Source organism: Littorina saxatilis, linkage group LG12 (assembly GCF_037325665.1).
Source record: "Littorina saxatilis isolate snail1 linkage group LG12, US_GU_Lsax_2.0, whole genome shotgun sequence".
NCBI classification, from domain to species: domain Eukaryota; kingdom Metazoa; phylum Mollusca; class Gastropoda; order Littorinimorpha; family Littorinidae; genus Littorina; species Littorina saxatilis.
Window position 1 is genome coordinate 70,431,685 of NC_090256.1, and position 22,160 is coordinate 70,453,844.

A 22,160-nucleotide genomic window follows, 5' to 3' on the forward strand; every position below is an offset into this window, starting at 1 on the left:
GACTAAACAAAATATGAGCCCGATCGCTTTGATAGTTTCCGAGAAAAGTCGGCCGGACGGCCGGACGGCCGGCCGGACAGACTAACACTGACCGATTACATAGAGTCACTTTTTCTCAAGTGACTCAAAAACCCAATCTGTTAACCATGACAACGCGCTATGGATTTTATCTCCATTCAAGAAAAGAGTAATCTGCCAACAATTCTCTGCATGCGATGGAAACCTTGATACTGTGCTACCCCGTGTCGACTTCCTTTTTCTCGGCCACCCGCCAAGTTTTTTTCATGCCAACTGACAGTAAAGATACTGCTGGCAGTGTCTCTCTCTTGTATACAGTGCATGCCGTTATACTACACGTATACGTACAGGTAGATGTATACGTACAGGTAGATGTATACGTACAGGTAGATATACACGTACAGGTAGATATACACGTACAGGTAGATATACACGCACAGGTAGATATACACGCACATGTATAGATATATATACACGCACAGGTACTACCTGGTAGATGTACACGTACATCATGTGTTGTTTATTACGGACACTGGCAACACAAACACTGACTGGCACTCGATCAGGCATCAACAAAATGGGCTGGCGGCAAAGAAGAATGTGTGAATGGCTGTGTTAAAAAGTGTACACACGTAGGCATGGGCACACAGGCACAGACCACAGAGAGAGAGAGAGAGAGAGAGAGAGAGAGAGAGAGAGAGAGAGAGAGAAAGGGAGAGAGAGAAAGAGAGAGAGAGGGGGGGGGACATGTATGCGTGTTTTTTTTTTTTAATTACACGCAGATGCGGATGAAAATGGGGACAGAGCAAAGACCTGTTCGCACTCTAGGACAACGGCAAATAGTGCAAGCGCTTGTGTGTGTGTGTGTGTGTGTGATGACCGAGAGAGAGGAGGTGATAGAGGGGGCGGGGGTGTATCGGCTACACATTCACTGAGTGGTGTTTTTGTGTGTGGTAAGCTAAACATTCATTTTTTTAGACCAACCACCAATAAATCCATTTACCCACCAAAATAAGCTGAATTATTTGAGTTGAAACTCCTTTCTCGCACTTCACAAGTGTAGACAACTGCGCTTCGTCTTTAATTGCTTCAAGACACATGGTTCTCTCCCTTGGACAAGAAATCCCGTAGCGCCAATCTTCTCGTCGTTTTTGTATTGCTTGTTTTACCACCGATTCTTACAATTTCTCTTAGACTGTCACACACACAAACGCACGCACGTAAGCACACACGCACACGTATGGCATTCCATTTGTCAAATAATTATTTGGATACTTTTTCATGTTTTTTTCACCAGTTTTAGCTAAATAATCATTATTTAGAAGCTCATGTGCTAAATAAGTAATTGTTTATAAACAATGTAAAACAATTCTAAATAATTATTTGTTTACGTAAACCATTCATTATTTACCTAAATAATTCATTGTTTACGTAAATAATGATTTATTTAGCAACTTATATTACATTGTTTATAAACAATCAGCAATGTTTCAGAATCTAAATAAATCATTATTTACGTAAACAATGAATTATTTACGTAAACAATGAATTGTTTAGCCAACACATTTTCCATTATTTAGGGGTTTCTAGGATTCGCTTCTGAACTAAGTTTTATGTCTTTCAGTGATTACTATAATTGAATACAAGGTCTCTCCACACACTTTTATCTTAAAATAGCTGTTGTTTGGAGACAGAACAGAAAACTTAGGACGGAAAACTTTTTTTCAACAACTTCAAGGGAGAGAATGCAAACACTAAACACTCCCGGTCATGACCTTGACCTTTTGTTTGTTTTCGCATTCAGTTCTTTTCGTACGGCAATTTCAGCTTGTAAAATAAACAAATTTACGAACATTTTCTGATAAATAATGTTTGGAGATACCTTGTATTGAATTATAGTATATACACAAAGAAAAAAAAATAAAGCTCAGAAGTCAATTCTTGATTCCCCTAAATAATGAAAACTGCTTTGAAAAATTCATTGTTTAGGGAAAGATTGTTTAGGGAAAGCAGTTTACATTATTTAGCGAATCTGCTAAATAATGCATTATATAGGTATACAATGATTTATTTAGCAACTGGTCACTTTATCCACCCCAAAAATATTATTTTGTGAAATAAGTGATTATTTGTGTGAACAATGTCATTATTTACGTAAACAATGAATTATTTACGTAAACAATGAATTATTTACGTAAACGATGAATTGTTTAGGTAAACAATGAATGGTTTACGTAAACAAAAATTATTTAGAATTTTTTTACATTGTTTATAAACAATTACTTATTTAGCACATGAGCTTCTAAATAATGATTATTTAGCTAAAACTGGTGAAAAAAAACATAAAAAAGTATCCAAATAATTATTTGACAAACGGAATGCCATACACACGCACGTTAGCACACACACGAAAACACTGCTGGTTTTCAACTATTCTTATTGCTTAGTTTGGTGAGTTTTATTTTTGAGACTTTTCCAGATTATAACTCGAGCAAATTTTAAAAACATTTGGTCATTAAAAACTATTTTTTTGCAGTTGTTCATCCCCATCACATGTACATAACAAGAAGGGCAAAGCCCATACGACTCACATGCTTGACCTTGACCTTTACATGGTCAAGGTCAAATAACTAAACCTAGCAATGACATCATACACTAAGAACTGCTTTACACATTTTTCCTACCAAAATATATGTGACCTTGACCCAAGGTCAAGGTCATCCAAGGTCATGCAACACAAAGCTGTTAATTCAAGACATAGGAAGTACAATGGTGCTTATTGGCTCTTTCTACCATGAGATATGGTCACTTTTAGTGGTTCACTACCTTATTTTGGTCACATTTCATAAGGGTCAAAGTGACCTTGACCTTGATCATATGTGACCAAATGTGTCTCATGATGAAAGCATAACATGTGCCCCACATAATTTTTAAGTTTGAAACAGTTATCTTCCATAGTTCAGGGTCAAGGTCACTTCAAAATATGTATACAATCCAACTTTGAAGAGCTCCTGTGACCTTGACCTTGAAGCAAGGTAAACCAAACTGGTATCAAAAGATGGGGCTTACTTTGCCCTATATATCATATATAGGTGAGGTATTCAATCTCAAAAACTTCAGAGAAAATGGGAAAAATGGGAAAAATAGCTGTTTTTTAGACAACATTTATGGCCCCTGCGACCTTGACCTTGAAGCAAGGTCAAGATGCTATGTATGTTTGTTGGGGCCTTGTCATCATACACCATCTTGCCAAATTTGGTACTGATAGACTGAATAGTGTCCAAGAAATATCCAACGTTAAAGTTTTCCGGACGTCCGTCCGTCCGGACGGACGGACGGACGGACGACTCGGGTGAGTACATAGACTCACTTTTGCTTCGCATGTGAGTCAAAAACAGAAACAACAACTTACCGATCAACATCACTTCCAGTTTTGTTTACACGTGAAAGACTTGTTTTGTTTCTTATTTTTCACAATTCCAGTTTGTACCACCCCCCCCCCCCCCCCCCCATCCTTTTCCTCTTCTTTTCCCAATCAATGAAGCATAAATGCCACACTGGCGCATTTTAGCAGGATGAAAAGGCTAAAGGCCAGTGCTTAGCCTATGGGGGGGTGACGCCACAGGGTTTACCTATGCTTTCTCTGTCAGTTGCGTAAAGGAGGTGCAGCGCATAACGAACTTTACTTATCTCCCCTGATCACGCTGCGACCTCTGCATGACCAGTTTTACGGCGGCGTACTGGTGACAAAAGTTTCCATTACGGCACAGACAGGGGAACCTACCCCCTTTTCAGACCCCCGGTTTTAAGCCACCCCTATGTTAAAACATTAAGCCACCCCGACGCCCCAATCCCCCTCTGTGTTAAAACATTAAGCCACCCCGACGCCCCAATCCCCCTCTATGTTAAAACATTAAGCCACCCCGACGCCCCAATCCCCCTCTATGTTAAAACATTAAGCCACCCCGACGCCCCAATCCCCCTCTATGTTAAAACATTAAGCCACCCCGACGCCCCAATCTCCCTCTATGTTAAAACATTAAGCCACCCCGACGCCCCAATCCCCCTCTATGTTAAAACATTAAGCCACCCCGACACCCCAATCCCCCTCTATGTTAAAACATTAAGCCACCCCGACGCCCCAATCCCCCTCTATGTTAAAACATTTAGCCACCCCGACGCCCCAATCCCCCCTATGTTAAAATATTAAGCCACCCCGACGCCCCAATCCCCCTCTATGTTAAAACATTAAGCCACCCCGACACCCCAATCCCCCTCTATGTTAAAACATTAAGCCACCCCGACGCCCCAATCCCCCTCTATGTTAAAACATTAAGCCACCCCGACGCCCCAATCCCCCTCTATGTTAAAACATTAAGCCACCCCGACGCCCCAATCCCCCCAATCCCCCTCTATGTTAAAACATTAAGCCACCCCGACGCCCCAATCCCCCTCTATGTTAAAACATTTAGCCACCCCGACGCCCCAATCCCCCCCTATGTTAAAACATTAAGCCACCCCGACGCCCCAATCCCCCTCTATGTTAAAACATTAAGCCACCCCGACGCCCCAATCCCCCTCTATGTTAAAACATTAAGCCACCCCGACGCCCCAATCCCCCTCTATGTTAAAACATTAAGCCACCCCGACGCCCCAATCCCCCTCTATGTTAAAACATTAAGCCACCCCGACACCCCAATCCCCCTCTATGTTAAAACATTAAGCCACCCCGACGCCTCAATCCCCCTCTATGTTAAAACATTCAGCCACCCCGACGCCCCAATCCCCCTCTATGTTAAAACATTTAGCCACCCCGACGCCCCAATCCCCCTCTATGTTAAAACATTAAGCCACCCCGACGCCCCAATCCCCCTCTATGTTAAAACATTAAGCCACCCCGACGCCCCAATCCCCCTCTATGTTAAACATTAAGCCACCCCGACGCCCCAATCCCCCTCTATGTTAAACATTTAGCCACCCCGACGCCCCAATCCCCCTCTATGTTAAAACATTAAGCCACCCCGACGCCCCAATCCCCCTCTATGTTAAAACATTAAGCCACCCCGACGCCCCAATCCTCCTCTATGTTAAAACATTAAGCCACCCCGACGCCCCAATCCCCCTCTATGTTAAAACATTTAGCCACCCCGACGCCCCAATCCCCCTCTATGTCAAAACATTAAGCCACCCCGACGCCCCAATCCCCCTCTATGTTAAAACATTAAGCCACCCCGACGCCCCAATCCCCCTCTATGTTAAAACATTAAGCCACCCCGACGCCCCAATCCCCCTCTATGTTGTTAAAACATTTAGTCAAAACTTGACCAAATGTAAACAAGTCGCGTAAGGCGAAATTACTACATTTAGTCAAGCTGTGGAACTCACAGAATGAAACTGAACGCACTGCATTTTTTCACAATGACCGTAGTCCGCCGCTTGTGCAAAACGGAGTGAAACTGACGAGCCTGTTCAGCGCGGTAGTGGTTTCGCTGTGCTGCATAGCACGCTTTTCTGTACCTCTCTTCGTTTTAACTTTCTGAGCGTGTTTTTAATCCAAACATATCATATCTATATGTTTTTGGAATCAGGAACCGACAAGGAATAAGATAAAATTGTTTTTAAATCGATTTCGGAAATTTAATTTTGATCATAATTTTTATATTTTTAATTTTCAGAGCTTGTTTTTAATCCAAATAGAACAGATTTATATGTTTTTGGAATCAGGAAATGATGTAGAATAAAATGAACGTAAATTTGGATCGTTTTATATAAAAAGAAAAATTATTACAATTTTCAGATTTTTAATGACCAAAGTCATCAAATAATTTTTAAGCCACCAAGCTGAAATGCAATACCGAAGTCCGGCCTTCGTCGAAGATTGCTTTACAAAAATTTCAATCAATTCGATTGAAAAATGAGGGTGTGACAGTGCCGCCTCAACTTTTACAAAAAGCCGGATATGACGTCATCAAAAGTATTTATCGAAAAAATGAAAAAAACATCCGGGGATATCATTCCCAGGAACTCTCATGTCAAATTTCATAAAGTTCGGTCCAGTAGTTTGGTCTGAATCGCTCTACACACACACACGCACAGACAGACACACACACATATGATACACCACGACGGGGTGGGGGGGGGGGGGGGGATAGAGCCAATTGTTAATTGTTTCTTGTTCACAAAAGCCCTAATAAAAAAATTGCTCCAGGGGCTTGCAACGTAGTACAATATATGACCTTACTGGGAGAATGCAAGTTTCCAGTACAAAGGACTTAACATTTCTTACATACTGCTTGACTAAAAATCTTTACAAACATTGACTATATATTCTATACAAGAAACACTTAACAAGGGTAAAAGGAGAAACAGAATCCGTTAGTCGCCTCTTAGGCCAAAAAAAAAAAAAAAGGCCTGTTTACGGTAACATAGGCCCAAAAAATAGGGTCGGTAGGTCGGGATTTTTTTTTTTTTTTCCAAAAAACCATATTTTTACGTTATTTTGCAAAAAAAAACAAAAGATTTTTTTTTTTTTCCCCAAATGCCAAAAAAAAGTCTAGGGTCGCGCGAAAAAAATAGGGTCGGTCGGGTTACCGTAAACAGACCTATTTTTTATTTTGGCCTTACGACATGCTGGGGAGCATCGGGTAAATTAAATTCTTCCCCCTAACCCGCGGGGGGTACTGTGATATATATTGCAAGATGTCAGAGATTCAGCAGCCAAAATCATTAATCATTGACAATTGAATCACAGGCATTCCTGGCATCTTTGTTACCTGAGATTTTATTTTAAATCTAGTTTTAATAAGCATCAGTAATTACCATACCTTACATTTCTGGGCTAGTGTAAGGTATAGTATAACATGTGCCATTAAAATGAGATTTTTTTCTCTTCTTAAAATCTAGATTTAATAAGCATACTTACAATAATACATTACACTTGCCTAGCCCGGAAATGTAAAGTATGGTATAGAATGTGCAAATAAAATCACTTTTGGCGCTAGTACACCACCATACACTTGCTGCGCAGAGGCAGGCAGGCAGGAAGCGGTGTCGGGGTGACATTTTGCGCCTCCTGGCATTACAACCAGAGAGACAGAACCCGCACTCGCCCGCTTGTGGTGGGACACTGCCAAACAGGTAATGTCAAACTTCAACACCACTAACCCCCTCCTCATCCGCCTCCCTCTTTTTGCCAAATTCCTCACCCCAAAGTCGTTGCCCACTCCCCCTCCCCCCCCCCCCCCCCCCCCCACACACACACATTCGCACCACCACCCTCTCCTTCTCCATGGCAAAACAGCTGCGTGTAAGTACGCATGGGCTTTAGTGTCTGAGGAACAAAGCTGGAACGTTGCTGCAGGACATAACGAGAAGGATGATTTATTGACATTATAACTCGTAGCTTGGCTGTGGGTAAGGGTAGGGATGACGACCTCTTGGCTGGAATAAGGGCAAACCCTGTGTGAACCACGTGCACATAAATGACTCTAAAACTACCGTGGGTAGATGAAGACTACCACGCGCTGTTCAAACTGACTGTTTTCAACTAATTGTGAAGAACTGTATTGTCCAGGGATGGCTAGGGCTATCAAGAACTATGTTTTCACTTTTGGAAATGACACACGCTTTTGACACAAATTATATTCAAACTGATATATATTATATATACGTTCTGTAGATTTTAAAACTACAAAGAACCTTTTCATACGCTTTTCGCAGACGGTGCTCTTCAATATTGGAGAACAATTTAAGCTAAATAAAACCATAACGCCACAATGTACGAATACAGGGATTCCCCAACTCAATACGGACACCGAAAGCCTCGACCCCCTGCCGGCCAATACAGTACAGCTGATTTGATGAGCTCAGCAATCATGCCAAACGAGCCTCTTCAGTTTATGTCATGATTAACACCAAGAGATGATAAAGAGGGCAGATGCACTGTTATAATCATATAATCACCCGCTTATCACACGCACTTCTGTGTCAGAGCGTGTAGCAAGATCGGAGCCTAGACTGAATCAGCTCTCGTCGATAACCCGTCTCACGTCATCATCTTCGACACACGTCTTCATCAACTGTGACTTTAACGGCTGAAATAGCTAAGTGCGGACGATAACATTATATGCACCGCCGTGCCCCCTCCTATATATACACAGGCACCAAGATGCTTTCGCTCATGCAAAAATTCACATCATCTGAAACACTGAAAAAGGCCGAAATTCATTCTCATCACAGCTTTCAAATGTCATTAAAAAAATAACTAAAAGGTGGATATTGTTTTAGGTAGGCCAAGTGTATAACTTAAACCAAAACTTCCAGTTATCGTACACAATCCCTACACACCGTCCTTGTTAACTTGTATTCGGTTCATGCTACAATGCATACAGATGTAATTTCATGCAATTGCTCCATTTACGAAATTAACAGGGAACTACGGCCGAGAATTGACGTGTCAAAATACATTTACTGCATTTGTAAATGTTTGCCTTTAAATCTTAAATCCACGAAGGCACTAAATCAGTTCAGATTCAACCAACGCTTTTCCGTTAAATATAGCCAAATACCTCTTCTTCTGAGTTCGACGTTCACGGTCGTTTTTTTTACCTAGGTCGGTGGCTGGGATGTGTGTGTAGCCAAATGAAAGTACCAAACTCGCGAGCCTAACTAAAACAGAACTTGAATCGGCTAATGAAAAGAAAAGAGATACCTGAATGGTAACATTAGTTTATTCTCCTACGTCTGAAAGAGTCAGCTGTCGCGACGGCTTTTTTTTGTCTGTGCCAATAAACGGTGCCAGCGACAAAAACTACAGAATCTGCAGTGGAAGGAACGGGTTGGCGTTATAAAGCTAATTAATCAAGTCTCAGAACTAAGACTCCCAACCCGAGACTGTACAACCGAAGAGTCATATGAACGGCCGACCGCTTTAGACTGCACACATTCTGATTCTCCAAAGCAGGGGTAGAAAACCTTGCTGCGTTTGCACTATGTCTGTGGTTCATGCCGGGAAGATCAACAATAACACCAACAACAAGAGTTTTGGGAGGGATGGAGTATCGCAAATGAGAAAAAAGGATTCCGTTACAGGGAACGAAACACAAACAAAAGAACTCTATGACACAAAGAGAACGGGAACTTTGAGTGGGCGGAAAGCACAGTCAGCGTAGAAGTTTCCTGACTTTGAGATCTGGGGGTCGGTTGAGGTTAAATATATACCTTGCTTATAAATATGTTCACAAAACTGGGAAAGGAGGGGGCGAGTAAGTGATTGGCACGTGTAGCTGAAAACATATCGCAGCTAATTGTTATAATGATAATACAACATTTAATTCGTGAACAATTTTCACTTCGCTCATCACTCAAGCAGGTAAGGTGCTGAATGATGGTATGCGTTGACGTGGCAGGGAGGTGATGTATTGTCTCAGGTACAAAGACAGGTAGCTTTGTGACGCTTTACACGCCAACAACTGACAGTGTCTACGTCTACAAGACACGCTACGCGCCCACGCCAGAAGCCGACTGTCAATATGTTAATGTCTATATAGGTTACACGTGTGTTTGCGTATGTACGGGCCACTGGGATTTATTTGTGCAACCTTCGAGGCATATAGCCAGTTTGATGCTTCAGGTGGAAAAGCGAGGGATAGAGACAGGCCAGGGTTAAGGTGGGGAGGGATGGGGGAGGGGGAGACATGGTAATTCTTCACGTATCCAAAAGGTGAACGGCACATACCGGCCAAGTTCAAATCTATCACGCACGGTGTGATTGGCATCAGCGGCAGGTAACACAACAGGAAATAGGTGAGCCTTGTACATGGTGTATATTTTACCTATGTCTGCAGTATCCAGATGCGAACAGATAACAACACGTGCCGGCGAAAGTTCGAATCAACCACGGTAAGGATGGGATCAGGTTAGGTGCCTTTAACTTCACGTTCTTTCAGCACGGCGCGCTAGGGCCCAAGGTACCGAGAGAAGAGACGAGATCGTGGCGCATATTTCACCTACTTCAGCATAATCCAGATCATGTGCACAACAAATTAACAGCTTGCCCCAGCACAAATCCAAACCAACCACGGGAAGGTTGGCATCAGGTAGGCCCAAGGCAAAATCACATTCAGATTATTTTAAAGCTTTGCTGCCCTGGGAAAAGGTACAGAGAATATTATGTTCAGCCACGTCTCTAATATCCAGATGCGAACAATGTACAGCATGTACCCGCAAAAAGTTCACCTGAACCACGGGAAAGTTGGGATCAGGTTAGGTGTCTTCAATCACGTTCCCTGGGGAAAGTTGGGATCAGGTTAGGTGTCTTCAATCACGTTCCCAGGTGAAAGTTAGGATCAGGTTAGGTGTCTTCAATCACGTTCCCCGGGGAAAGTTGGGATCAGGTTAGGTGTCTTCAATCACGTTCCCAGGGGAAAGTTGTGATCAGGTTAGGAGTCTTCAATCACGTTCCCAGGGGGAAGTTGGGATCAGGTTAGGTGTCTTCAATCACGTTCCCCGGGAAAAGTTGGGATCAGGTTAGGAGTCTTCAATCACGTTCCCAGGGGAAAGTTGGGATCAGGTTAGGTGTCTTCAATCACGTTCCCAGGGGAAAGTTGGGATCAGGTTAGGAGTCTTCAATCCCGTTCCCAGGGGAAAGTTGGGATCAGGTTAGGTGTCTTCAATCACGTTCCCAGGGGAAAGTTGGGATCAGGTTAGGTGTCTTCAATCACGTTCCCAGGGGAAAGTTGGGATCAGGTTAGGAGTCTTCAATCACGTTCCCAGGGGAAAGTTGGGATCAGGTTAGGTGTCTTCAATCACGTTCCCAGGGGAAAGACGCCGAGAGGCAAGACGAGATCACAACAACAGCATCTATATAATAATATTAATACCTGCAATAGTTCAAACGTGCCACATTGCTCTCTTTGAGCACGGCCCCGGGGGGAAAGAACCGAGGGAAGATACGAGATCAGAGGACAGAGAATTCCGTAGTCTGTGCTCGGTCCTACTGGGAGCTTACTTCTACATCCGCTGGTACTGCACGCATCAAGGGAAGACCGAGACGTAACGACACGCACTTCCAAACAACAAGACCACTGATAACTCAGCGCCAGGCGGTGTGGGGTCAGATAATGGCATGCACAGCTGTTCTCGGCCTACCCTTGGAAGTCAGTCAGCCAAGAGGTCAGCGAACTGACAGCTACTGAGAAAAAAGGAGGGAACAGATATATGTTAAAATCGGGACCGAAACGTCAATGATTACACGCTGTAACGTCAGCGGGGAAAAAAACGTCGAGTTAGTTTGACCTCTCAACGACGCAACAAATAACGAGTGTCCTAGCGCGTTATGCTCGGAGATAGCAACTTGCAGTGTTTGGATCAAATGTCCTGAGGACATGACAATGAGTGTACAAAATACCATTGCTCTGACAACCATGACCTCGAGTAACAGCACGTGCGGCGCGACTCATCCTGGCACGTTCAATATCCCCTCTCTCGGCTCAAAGCGCTATTTAAACGTTTCTAAAACGACCCCTGCGGCGACCCCTGTCTTCCCGTATTACCATGGAAAGAAACCATAGCCTGGTTGACACCGTGTACACTCTTTTCTAGAAATACGTTGCTTGGCACCGACGCCGTTGGTCTCCCACCGGTTCGTTAATGTAAAAAGCCGGTTGTTGTTTGACAACTAATCTCTATTGGCATTTACTTTGTTTAGGCTCAAGCCGCGCTCGCGCCGCTCACCTTCCGATTTGACGCCGAGAGCGGGCAGCTAAGTCAATGGCTGTTGTACCTGTTCGCTAACAACGCTAGCCAAATGTGTCAGTTTTTCATAACCGGGTGAGGCTGAACTGGCGCTAATGCCAAGCCCAAATAAACAAAGGAATGCATGCGCTCTAATGCAGACAATAACAGTAAATGCATGAGAGTTATGTAGAACCAGTGTCCTGGCGACTGGGAGAATAAGCAGCACCGGCATGAACAAACAACCTCATCAACATGCAGAACCAGTGTCCTGGCGACTGAGAGAATAAGCAGCACCGACATGAACAAACAACCTCATCAACATGCAGAACCGGTGTCCTGGCGACTGGGAGAATAAGCAGCACCGGCATGAACAAACAACCTCATCAACATGCAGAACCAGTGTCCTGGCGACTGGGAGAATAAGCAGCACCGGCATGAACAAACAACCTCATCAACATGCAGAACCGGTGTCCTGGCGACTGGGAGAATAAGCAGCACCGGCATGAACAAACAACCTCATCAACTGTCAATTACTGTTCTTGTCTATAGTGTTTACGTCCCTTTGTTTCCGAGATCATGTCAGTTTTCTGCCACCGTTTTTGTTATCCCTCATACCGTCCCCTCCCTGGTCGAGTTGGTGTTTAATAAGCTAATGATTAATTACGATCGTTATGAGTGACACCCTTCCAGACCACCCTCAGAAAACATCTAGCTCTATCATACGCCCGTTCCCTCCCTCACTAACCCTCAGAAAATATCTAGCTCTATCATACGCCCGTTCCCTCCCTCACTAACCCTCAGAAAACATCTAGCTCTATCATACGCCCGTTCCCTCCCTCACTAACCCTCAGAAAACATCTAGCTCTATCATACGCCCGTTCCCTCCCTCACTAACCCTCAGAAAACATCTAGCTCTATCATACGCCCGTTCCCTCCCTCACTAACCCTCAGAAAACATCTAGCTCTAGCATACGCCCGTTCCCTCCCTCACTAACCCTCAGAAAACATCTAGCTCTATCATACGCCCGTTCCCTCCCTCACTAACTTTCTTTTGCTTTTGCTTTCGCCGATGGTACAAGGTGGGATGTGGCAGTTTTACACCTGGCTGCCAAGAATACACCACTCTGCTCAGGTGGCAAGTGTCAGTAAAGCATTTGATATAACCTGGATAAATCGACGCAATCACTAACTTTACAGGAGGCGTACTTAGCTTTTTGCCAGTGTCCGGCAAAGAAACACACCTTGGTTTTCCTATCGATCATGTTTTTTTCTAGCGATTGCTCTCTTTTTGCTTACCGACCCCCCCCCCCCCCCCCCCCCCCCCTCGTCCATGTCAGCCAAAATCTGAAAATAGCGTAAATGAAAATTGGTGGGTATGTCGGCATCAACAACTGATGACGTCGACAACACAAGAAGTGAACAAAACAATCTTTGTGGACGTTGCCCAGCTAACTGCTTTTGTGGTGAGCGTGCATTGCGTGGGCCGAACGGTTGAGAGTTGGGGGTAACGACCAGGCAACATCAGACTATTTGATTCATTGGTCAGACTGTGATGGTCAATCGTACCTGCCGGGAAAGCTCTTCTAAAGAGGCCTCTTAGAGGTGGACATTCTAATGGATGGTTTGCACAGAGCTATTCTAGGTAATCTGTCAACAGACGACTCAAATCAGACCACTAGTTCCGTTGCAGGTAACCAAATGTGTGTGTGTGTGTGTGTGTGTGTGTGTGTGTGTGTGTGTGTGTGTGTGTGTGTTTTCTTTTATTTTTCTGGGGGCTTTCTTTTCCTACAAGATCATTTTATCAGACAATCTTGGCAAATGCGTCAGCAGCGGAGTGCACTATAATACACAGTAAGGTATGTCTCCCAATATTGTAATGCGAAGCAAATGATCCATGTGATTGGGAGGTTCCCTAGCGGAATACCAAGATACCAAGACTAGCGGAGGGCAACTCGAGAGACCGTCTGGCATTGGGTGCTGAGATACGCGTGGCGGCCAGACCCTACAGACAAAGAATATCATTGATAAAAGTAGAACCTGTTCTTGCAATGGGGGGGGGGGGGGGGGAGGCGTCTGTTCGTGTGGGTCTTTTTGGGTACCACCACCCCTACCATCCCCGTGGTACCACCACCCCTACCATCCCCGTGGTACCACCACCCCTACCATCCCCGTGGTACCACCACCCCTACCATCCCCGTGGTACCACCACCCCTACCATCCCCGTGGTACCACCACCCCTACCATCCCCGTGGTACCACCACCCCTACCATCCCCGTGGTACCACCACCCCTACCATCCCCGTGGTACCACCACCCCTACCATCCCCGTGGTACCACCACCCCTACCATCCCCGTGGTACCACCACCCCTACCATCCCCGTGGTACCACCACCCCTACCATCCCCGTGGTACCACCACCCCTACCATCCCCGTGGTACCACCACCCCTACCATCCCCGTGGTACCACCCTACCATCCCCGTGGTACCACCCTACCATCCCCACCCCCCCTCATTCTGTCCACACCTGCGGGCCACGGAACCGGCGTCCGCCTCGGCGAGAGAGCTAGACTTACCTGTCTTTAATACCTTTACCTTACCTTGCGTTACCTGGCGAACACTGTGCTTACAACAATCAGACTACAGACACGCCAGGTATCCCTCGTATAGACTGGCTTCAAACGCCACGGGAAACAAATAACTGGCTGAAAGAAGTGAGTGGTGGGGTACTGTTGCTATTGCGTTGGCGGACTTGGGAGTTCCGTGTGTGAAGTGTACGGGTTTTGGCATTCCGCTCATTCGCTTTTAAAGAAGTGAAACACCAAAGCTCATTGTCAGTGACATCGGTGATTTCCTTTTCAACGCATGTGGTACCAATTGTCACGTACTGTTATCTGACGTGATGTGAACGTAGTGTTATCTGACGTTATGTAAAAATGTGGTTGAAACAAATGAGTGTGATAGGCCTAAGTGCTGTGGTTCGTACTACTCGCTACTATATTAGCCGGCTTCTTCCAAGTAAGTGTATATATATGAGCAAAATGAGGAGCAATATCTGATCAATTGTGACCTTAGTCCACTTCTATTCAGATAGCACGATAGCACACGTGATAAACTGTCACTGTGACGTGACACACTTTCGTCCGACTTCATGAACATGTTTCTTAAACTGTGTGTGCAGCTACTGCCATTCTGATGCAGCTACTGCAAGTTTAAATACCGGCAGTGTTGTTCGCGGACACACAAAACAATGGTTCAAATGGACCTCGGGGGCTCACATCCATGAGAGGTGGCATGGGACACATTTCCTGGACAATGCAAACGTGATAGGACATTAATTTTGTCCCGAACAAAAATAAATCAATAGGACATTTTTTTCGGCGGCATGTTGCTTTTTTGTACGAAAAAAACCGCGAAGGGAGGTAATTGTCAACCGGCTTAGAGCATTCAAAATTGCAACCGTATGAAGCTCTTCCCTATAAAAAGCACATAAAGTCTCCCGAAGTTTCGTCTGCTTGGAGGGACACATCGCTTCGCAAAACACCGATAAAATAGCAAATCGAACTACTGTAAATTAGAAAGTACTGGCAATGTTCGGATCAAATGAAAGCATAATCAGACAATGACCACTTTGTGACAAAAACAATAGGACATATGTCCTCTTGCATGAAAAATGTATAGGACATTTGGAAAAAATATCCGTTTATGTCCGCTGTCCGACGTGGATGTGAGCCCCTGGGACCTGAATTCAGAATACAAATGGGTCAAAATGTCATGACTGCAAAAAAACATTGTTGTGTCAGAAGACATCCTACGCGTTAAAGCTATCGGACATTCGTCGGTCTGTGGTCAGTAAAATGAGTAAGGTCAAATAAAGTTTGCGTAAATAACCGAAGACCGCGGCCTTGGAACAACACTAGACCGGCATGGAATCACTGTGTTGATACTTTGTTTCTTGAGAAATTCAACTTCGAATGATTCATTGACTTTCGGAATGGTGTAGCTGTGGGATGTTTTAACAGTGTGACTGACCTCCCAGACACTGACCTCCCAGACACACAAACAGCATGGTCGTCATATCAAGCATACATACAGAATGACACGTGCAGCTAGAGGGGTAGCGCACGTGACGTTCGCTCTATCATAGCCACGGGGCTGCCCGCTTCTTCCTCAGCACAGGAGGCATGGTCTGTAAACTGTGCATAAACCAGTCTCAGGAAACAAATATGTTCAAAGAATTGCTTTCAATATCGCAGTAAAAACTATTTCACCGTCATTGTTTGCTAAGAAATACTGGCACTAGACTCAAAAGTTTGTTGTTCTTCAAAAAAAATCTTTTTAAATCTCTTATCTTCTTGTCGATCGCTTTTCTTTTTAAATAATAAAGAAAGTTCTTCGAATGGTCGGACGGTTTAAAACAAACAAAAAACACCATCAAATTGACATTGGACTAAGAATTGGACTAAAAATCAACATCAGCTCTGTACTACTTGATGAGAACTCGGTGGAATGTGTGGAATCTAGGTTGTTTAGTTCAGTCAGTCTTATGCTTCATTACGTCGAGCGCGGCAAGTTCATTAGTACGGCATTAGCGCTCACGAAACCACAAAGGGTTTGCCTCAAATGAGTCAATTGCTCGCTTCTGCGTGGGTGGTGAGAAAGAAACAGAGAAAATGAGAAGGGGGGGGGGTAGGTGCGTGGGTGTACCCCACAGAGATATAGACTATCTCTGTGGTGTGCCCTTGAAGTAACTGCACAGAACTGGTAACCTGAATATTAGCAGGAGCCTTCACGTTACGTTTGTTATGGGGGCGAGGACGCCCCCATTCTATACGGATAGTTTCGAGGTTGACCATGGGCAGCGCCATTTTGTTGTGAAATACGTCATCAGTTTGTGTACACAGGAAGTTGTGACATCCGTCACCCTATGGGAGGGGTGACGTCAAAATTGTTCATCTGTAGAAAGTTGTGAAATCCGTCACCCTATGGGAGGGGTGACGTCAAAATTGGTCATCACAGAGTTTGTGTAACACAGGAAGTTGTGAAATACGTCACCCTATGGGAGGGGTGACGTCAAAATTGTTCAACAAAAACATGATATGTCGCTTTGTGCAGGGTCAACTGCAACAAACTCAAACCGAGCCATTCATACCTAGCTGTATTTGAGTGACTTATATACCCGACATTTTTATTTCTTATTTTTAGCACAGGTGTAGGAAAAATCATGAACCAAAATGTTATTTATTTTCTAATTTAACATTTTTTTTACAAATATGACCATGGTCTTTTAAACATACAGTGACATTAAACATTGTTATGTTAAAAAAAAGAAAAAAGAAAAAAAGCTTTTGTGCACAAATCAGAAAATACATTGTACATTTTACCTACAGGCCAAACCGTGAGTGTCTGTGGCAAAGCCCGACCCAGGAAATTGCACTGATCTAAATTGTCAAGAACAGGCGCTTGCATTTGGATGTGTCCAATGATAGTAGGTTTGGTTGTGATCAATCAGAATAATGTAGGAATAAAAATGTATGACAGTTTAGTATGATGACATGTAATTCACATATGCTGAAATATGATATTATACATCATGTAATATTATTATGGCTGTTGCCATGACCATGAAACCCAACAAAGGTTTAATGTAATGTAATTCAAAATACCAAAACCGAGCACCTATTAATCTCGTCTTTGCGCGTGAAGATTGAGGCCGTCTGCCAGTAGCGGTTAGGTCATACAGTGGAACCCCTCTCTAGCGACCTTTAAAATGTTGACAAAAATCGGTCCTTGTGGAGGGGGGTCCTTACAGAGGGAGGGGGGCGGAGTCAGGGGGCCACAAAGAAAGTCAGATTTAAAAAAAAAAGAAAACAGAGAAGTTTGAGTTGCTGACGACCGTTCCCTCTGAAAGCAAACTGCTTCGATTTCATGTTTGTCCTTGGTGTCCACCAGTTCTGGTGCATGTACTACCCTGGCCAAGTTTCCTCTCAAGACATCAAAGAGACCGCCCCAGTCTACTCTACAGCCTCTGGGCGAACCACCTCTCATAGCTAAAACTGGGTCAATGACCCCTGGGAAGAAGGTCAGTGTCTATAAAATTTTACTCCTAGGCCTGCGGCCAGGGGGGGGGGGGGGGGGAGTATACCGGTACCATTTGAGAATCAGACCAAATGAGAATTGAACCATTTGAGAACATCCTTTTTTTTCAATCACTACATCGAAGGCCTGCGGCCCGGGGTTCACATGGGTTGGTTTGTTTGTTTGTTTCAAACCCACACCCATATACACACATTTCCCATTTAAACCATTTGTCGGCCCCCTGTCGATATTTATCGACTAAGTTCCTTGTATCATCTGGCATTAGAGAGGAGATCATTTAATCACCTTTGGCAGGTCTGTTTGGAAACGCCTCCTCAGACGCAACAGTTGGGCAATAGCCGAGTTCCCAAGGTAAAGCTGATGTTTTCACGCTTATGAGCAGCGAGGATCCCATGTGAGATGATTTGCTTTCACGCCTGCATGCACTCACAACTCGACAGACATAATACGTGCGTGTTTGTGCTTCGTTGGCAGAGAGGGTTTGAGTCATTAACTTGCTGCAGCGCAATTTGTCTACAGATGACAGACATACAGCTTGCGTTATCAGCAAAATGAACGGTAAAAACTTGATATCCGGAATATTCGTGCCGCCGTACGGACCAAGACAAGCTGAAACGCCTTTTTTAACGGTTAATCTACAAGGTATATCAAATGGAAAGTGTTTGGTCTGTGGTTTGAATTTCAATCTTAATACAGTGTTTGACGCTGAACACCACAAGCTATACATTTAACAGGTAAACATGTGCATGGTCAACTGCATTGACTTACATTTTCTTCGGGTTGAATTTCTGCACCGGCTTTTACAACTTTGAGCAAGCAGCTGTTTCAACAGAACTGACATAACAGTTCTTCAGCTGCCACTTCCGTATAACAGTATACCTCTCTGCATCGCACACAACAAGACTATCTTTTAAATTTACCTCCTGAAGAGGAGGCACTGAAACGAAGAACAAGCTGTGTTGTGTGCCGGTTATACTCTTCGCTAGGCATGCACGTGCTTCCGTGACTGGCACACTGTCAAGGCCTTCACAAGTTGCTCCAGTTCATTGACAGATAGACTGGTGCTGAAAGTCATCGGGTTGACTTGTACCGCGACTCACGAGCACAAGTTTTCGCGTGTCGGTCGTGAAGTTTTGTGAAGTGGTGAATTCCAACGTTGGTGCCTGATGCTCCGGTCGGAGCGAAGAGAACTAAGTGTGTGAGAACTTTGTTGCCTGTGGAGAACTAACGTGACGTCACAGAATGAATAAGAGGAGACAATCGACGGTGTCCGGGATCGTCCTGATGAGGACTCAGATGCAGTCGGTATGTACCCGTGTGATAAAGCGTTCCGTTCGTACAGCGTAGTGTTTGCTGTAGTGTAGAATAGTAAAACATCATAGTTAATTGATAGTGAATCATCAGCAATGATGTTACTGGTCATCGGTTCAACCCCGACAGAGCTTCTTTGAGACGACTTCATTAATTTTGTGAAGACTTCTTCCCCCCCCCCCCCCCCCCCCCCCCCTTTTAACTGTCCTCATCTTTCATACACCTAAAGTTGGATGGCTGCACCAATTCAACAACGTCACAACGTCACAGTTTCTCTTATGCGCCACACATGCAGGGTGTTTCCCAAAACAAACAAAACTTACCATTTTCTTCCCCCCCCCCCCCCCCCCCCCCCCCCGTATTCCCAATTTTTCTGAAGACAATAGCAAAGTAATTGATGACATTGACAATGCTGAGAAGAAGGAGACAACCGAGTCCGAGGCATGTTTGGTTTTGAACTGCTCAAAAGTTAATACTGGATATAAACTAAAAGTTAAGATCAAGTATGTCGTTTACATGGTTGGTTGCAGTTGGTTTTTACTGTCCCTTCAAACTATTATGTTCTTAAAAGTAGGCCCCTAAAAATTAGGTCTTTTCGGTTCGCAGATCGACCCTACCATTTTCCTCTCAAACCTAAAACTTTTTTACCATTAAACAAATAAATAATCAAAAACAAGTCGCGTAAGGCAAAAATACAACATTTAGTCAAGTAGCTGTCGAACTCACAGAATGAAACTGAACGCACTGCAATTTTTCAGCAAGACCGTATACTCGTAGCATCGTCAGTCCACCGCTCGTGGCAAAGGCAGTGAAATTGACAAGAAGAGCGGGGTAGTAGTTGCGCTGAGGATAGCACGCTTTTCTGTACCTCTCTTCGTTTTAACTTTCTGAGCGTGTTTTTAATATCATATCTATATGTTTTTGGAATCAGGAACCGACAAAGAATAAGATGAAAGTGTTTTTAAATTGATTTCGAAAATTTAATTTTGATCATAATTTTTATATTTTTAATTTTCAGAGCTTGTTTTTAATCCAAATATAACATATTTATATGTTTTTGTAATCAGAAAATGATGAAAAATAAGATGAACGTAAATTTGGATAGTCATTAATTAATTTTTAAGCCACCAAGCTGAAATGCAATACCGAAGTCCGGCCTTCGTCGAAGATTGCTTGGCCAAAATTTCAATCAATTTGATTGAAAAATGAGGGTGTGACAGTGCCGCCTCAACTTTTACAAAAATCCGGATATGACGTCATCAAAGACATTTATCCAAAAAAAGAAAAAAACGTCCGGGGATATATCATTCCCAGGAACTATCATGTAAAATTTCATAAAGATCGGTCCAGTAGTTTAGGCCAAAAAAAAATATAGGTGTGGTTACGGTAACATAGCCAAAAAAAATAGGGTAGGAAGGTAGGCAATCACTTTTTTTTTATTTTTAATGTGTACAAATTAAACCTACTTGACAGGGAAATAAGTGTGCGACTCGAGCGCTTTTGCTTTCATTGCGTTTTCTGCACTGGTTTTTTTTGTTTGTTTTTTGTTGACAAATGTAATAAAAAGTTATAGGGTCGGCCCCTAAAAATAGGGTAGGTCGGGTTACCGTAACCACACCTATTTTTTTTTAGGCCTTAGTCTGAATCGCTCTACACAAACACACACAGAGACAGACAGACAGACAGATACACACACACACACATACACCACGACCCTCGTCTCGATTCCCCCTCTATGTTAAAACATTTTGTCAAAACTTGACTAAATGTAATGAACCATACTTTAATCCTTAAAAAAACCGGAACCGAGCTATCTAATTCATTGAGGCTTGTTAACGGAAAAATTGTGTTTGTATGTGTGTCGGATTGTGTGTGTATGTGGGGGGGGGGGGGGGGGCGTTTCTTGTGTATGTGGGGGGGGGGGGGGGGGGGGCGTTTCTTGTGTATTGCCTTAAGACAGATTCAATGTAATTGCCTTTATCAGTTTACATTGTGGTCTCCGTGTTTAAAACTACATAATTACATTTAGCCTTTTTGGTGTACCACAGCAGAGCGAAGAGGGTTCTAAAAAGATCATACATGCACAGATAATGAGATATTTTCACACAGGCTACTTCAAATCTTGTTAACAATCTTCATCTCCTTTAAAAAGTGTAAAACCTTGCCCGGAGGCACATCCCGGAATAAAACCTTTGCATCTGGGCTGTCGTGATAGTCACAAAATTAATATATTTATATCCACACCCTTGATCAGGATGACTGTTCAATGGTCCAAAGTGCATCGAATCCCAACAGTAGGGTGGTACCGAGAGCCCTTGAAAACAATCCTTATTCAAGAAATGACTTTGGGTTGGCACTAGCTAAAGGTGATACAGTGGAACCCCCTTTTAAGACCTCCAAAAACCTGCACAAATCCCGTCTTGAAAAGGAGGGAGTCTTAAAATGGGGGTCATTTTCCAGAGGTTATGAACAGAAAGTCTGAAACAGCCAGGTCTTAAAAGGAGACTGTTTTAAATTGGGGGTCGTAAAGACGGGCGTTGTGGCGGGGTCGTAAAGACGGGCGTTGTGGCGGGGTCGTAAAGTCGGGCGTTGTGGCGGGGTCGTAAAGACGGGCGTTGTGGCGGGGTCATAAAGTCGGGCGTTGTGGGGTCATAAAGACGGGCGTTGTGGCGGGGTCGTAAAGACGGGCGTTGTGGCGGGGTCGTAAAGACGGGCGTTGTGGCGGGGTCGTAAAAACAGGCATTGTGGCGAGGTCGTAAAGACGGGCGTTGTGGCGGGGTCGTAAAGACGGGTGTTGTGGCGAGGTGGTAAGACGTCGGCCTCTTAATCGGAAGGTCGAGGGTTCGAATCCCAGCTGCGGCCGCCTGATGGGTTAAGTGTGGAGATTTTTCCGATCTCCCAGGTCAACTTATGTGCAGACCTCCTAGTGGATTATCCCCCTTCGTGTGTACACACAGGCACAAGACCAAGTGCGCACGGAAAAGGTCCTGTAATCCATGT

The 22,160-nt window shown here is 44.0% G+C and overlaps 2 protein-coding genes across 4 annotated transcripts in view; one reads left to right on the plus strand and one right to left on the minus strand.

Moving 5' to 3' along the window:
- The window catches only part of LOC138982685 (zinc transporter ZIP13-like), a 47,351-nt gene that overhangs the window by 19,363 nt on the left and 5,828 nt on the right, over positions 1-22,160 (minus strand). The window lies entirely within an intron of this gene.
- LOC138982684 (F-box/LRR-repeat protein fbxl-1-like) overlaps positions 1-22,160 on the plus strand; it is an 86,618-nt gene that overhangs the window by 3,109 nt on the left and 61,349 nt on the right. The window contains exon 1 of one of the 3 annotated variants that reach the window (XM_070356012.1): positions 18,757-19,154. The exons of the other annotated variants lie outside the window; for them this stretch is intronic. Coding sequence (XP_070212113.1) covers positions 19,092-19,154 — 63 coding nt within the window. The 5' untranslated portion in view covers positions 18,757-19,091. Of the gene's footprint in view, positions 1-18,756; positions 19,155-22,160 lie in introns of those variants that run through there. 3 annotated transcript variants of the gene reach the window in all.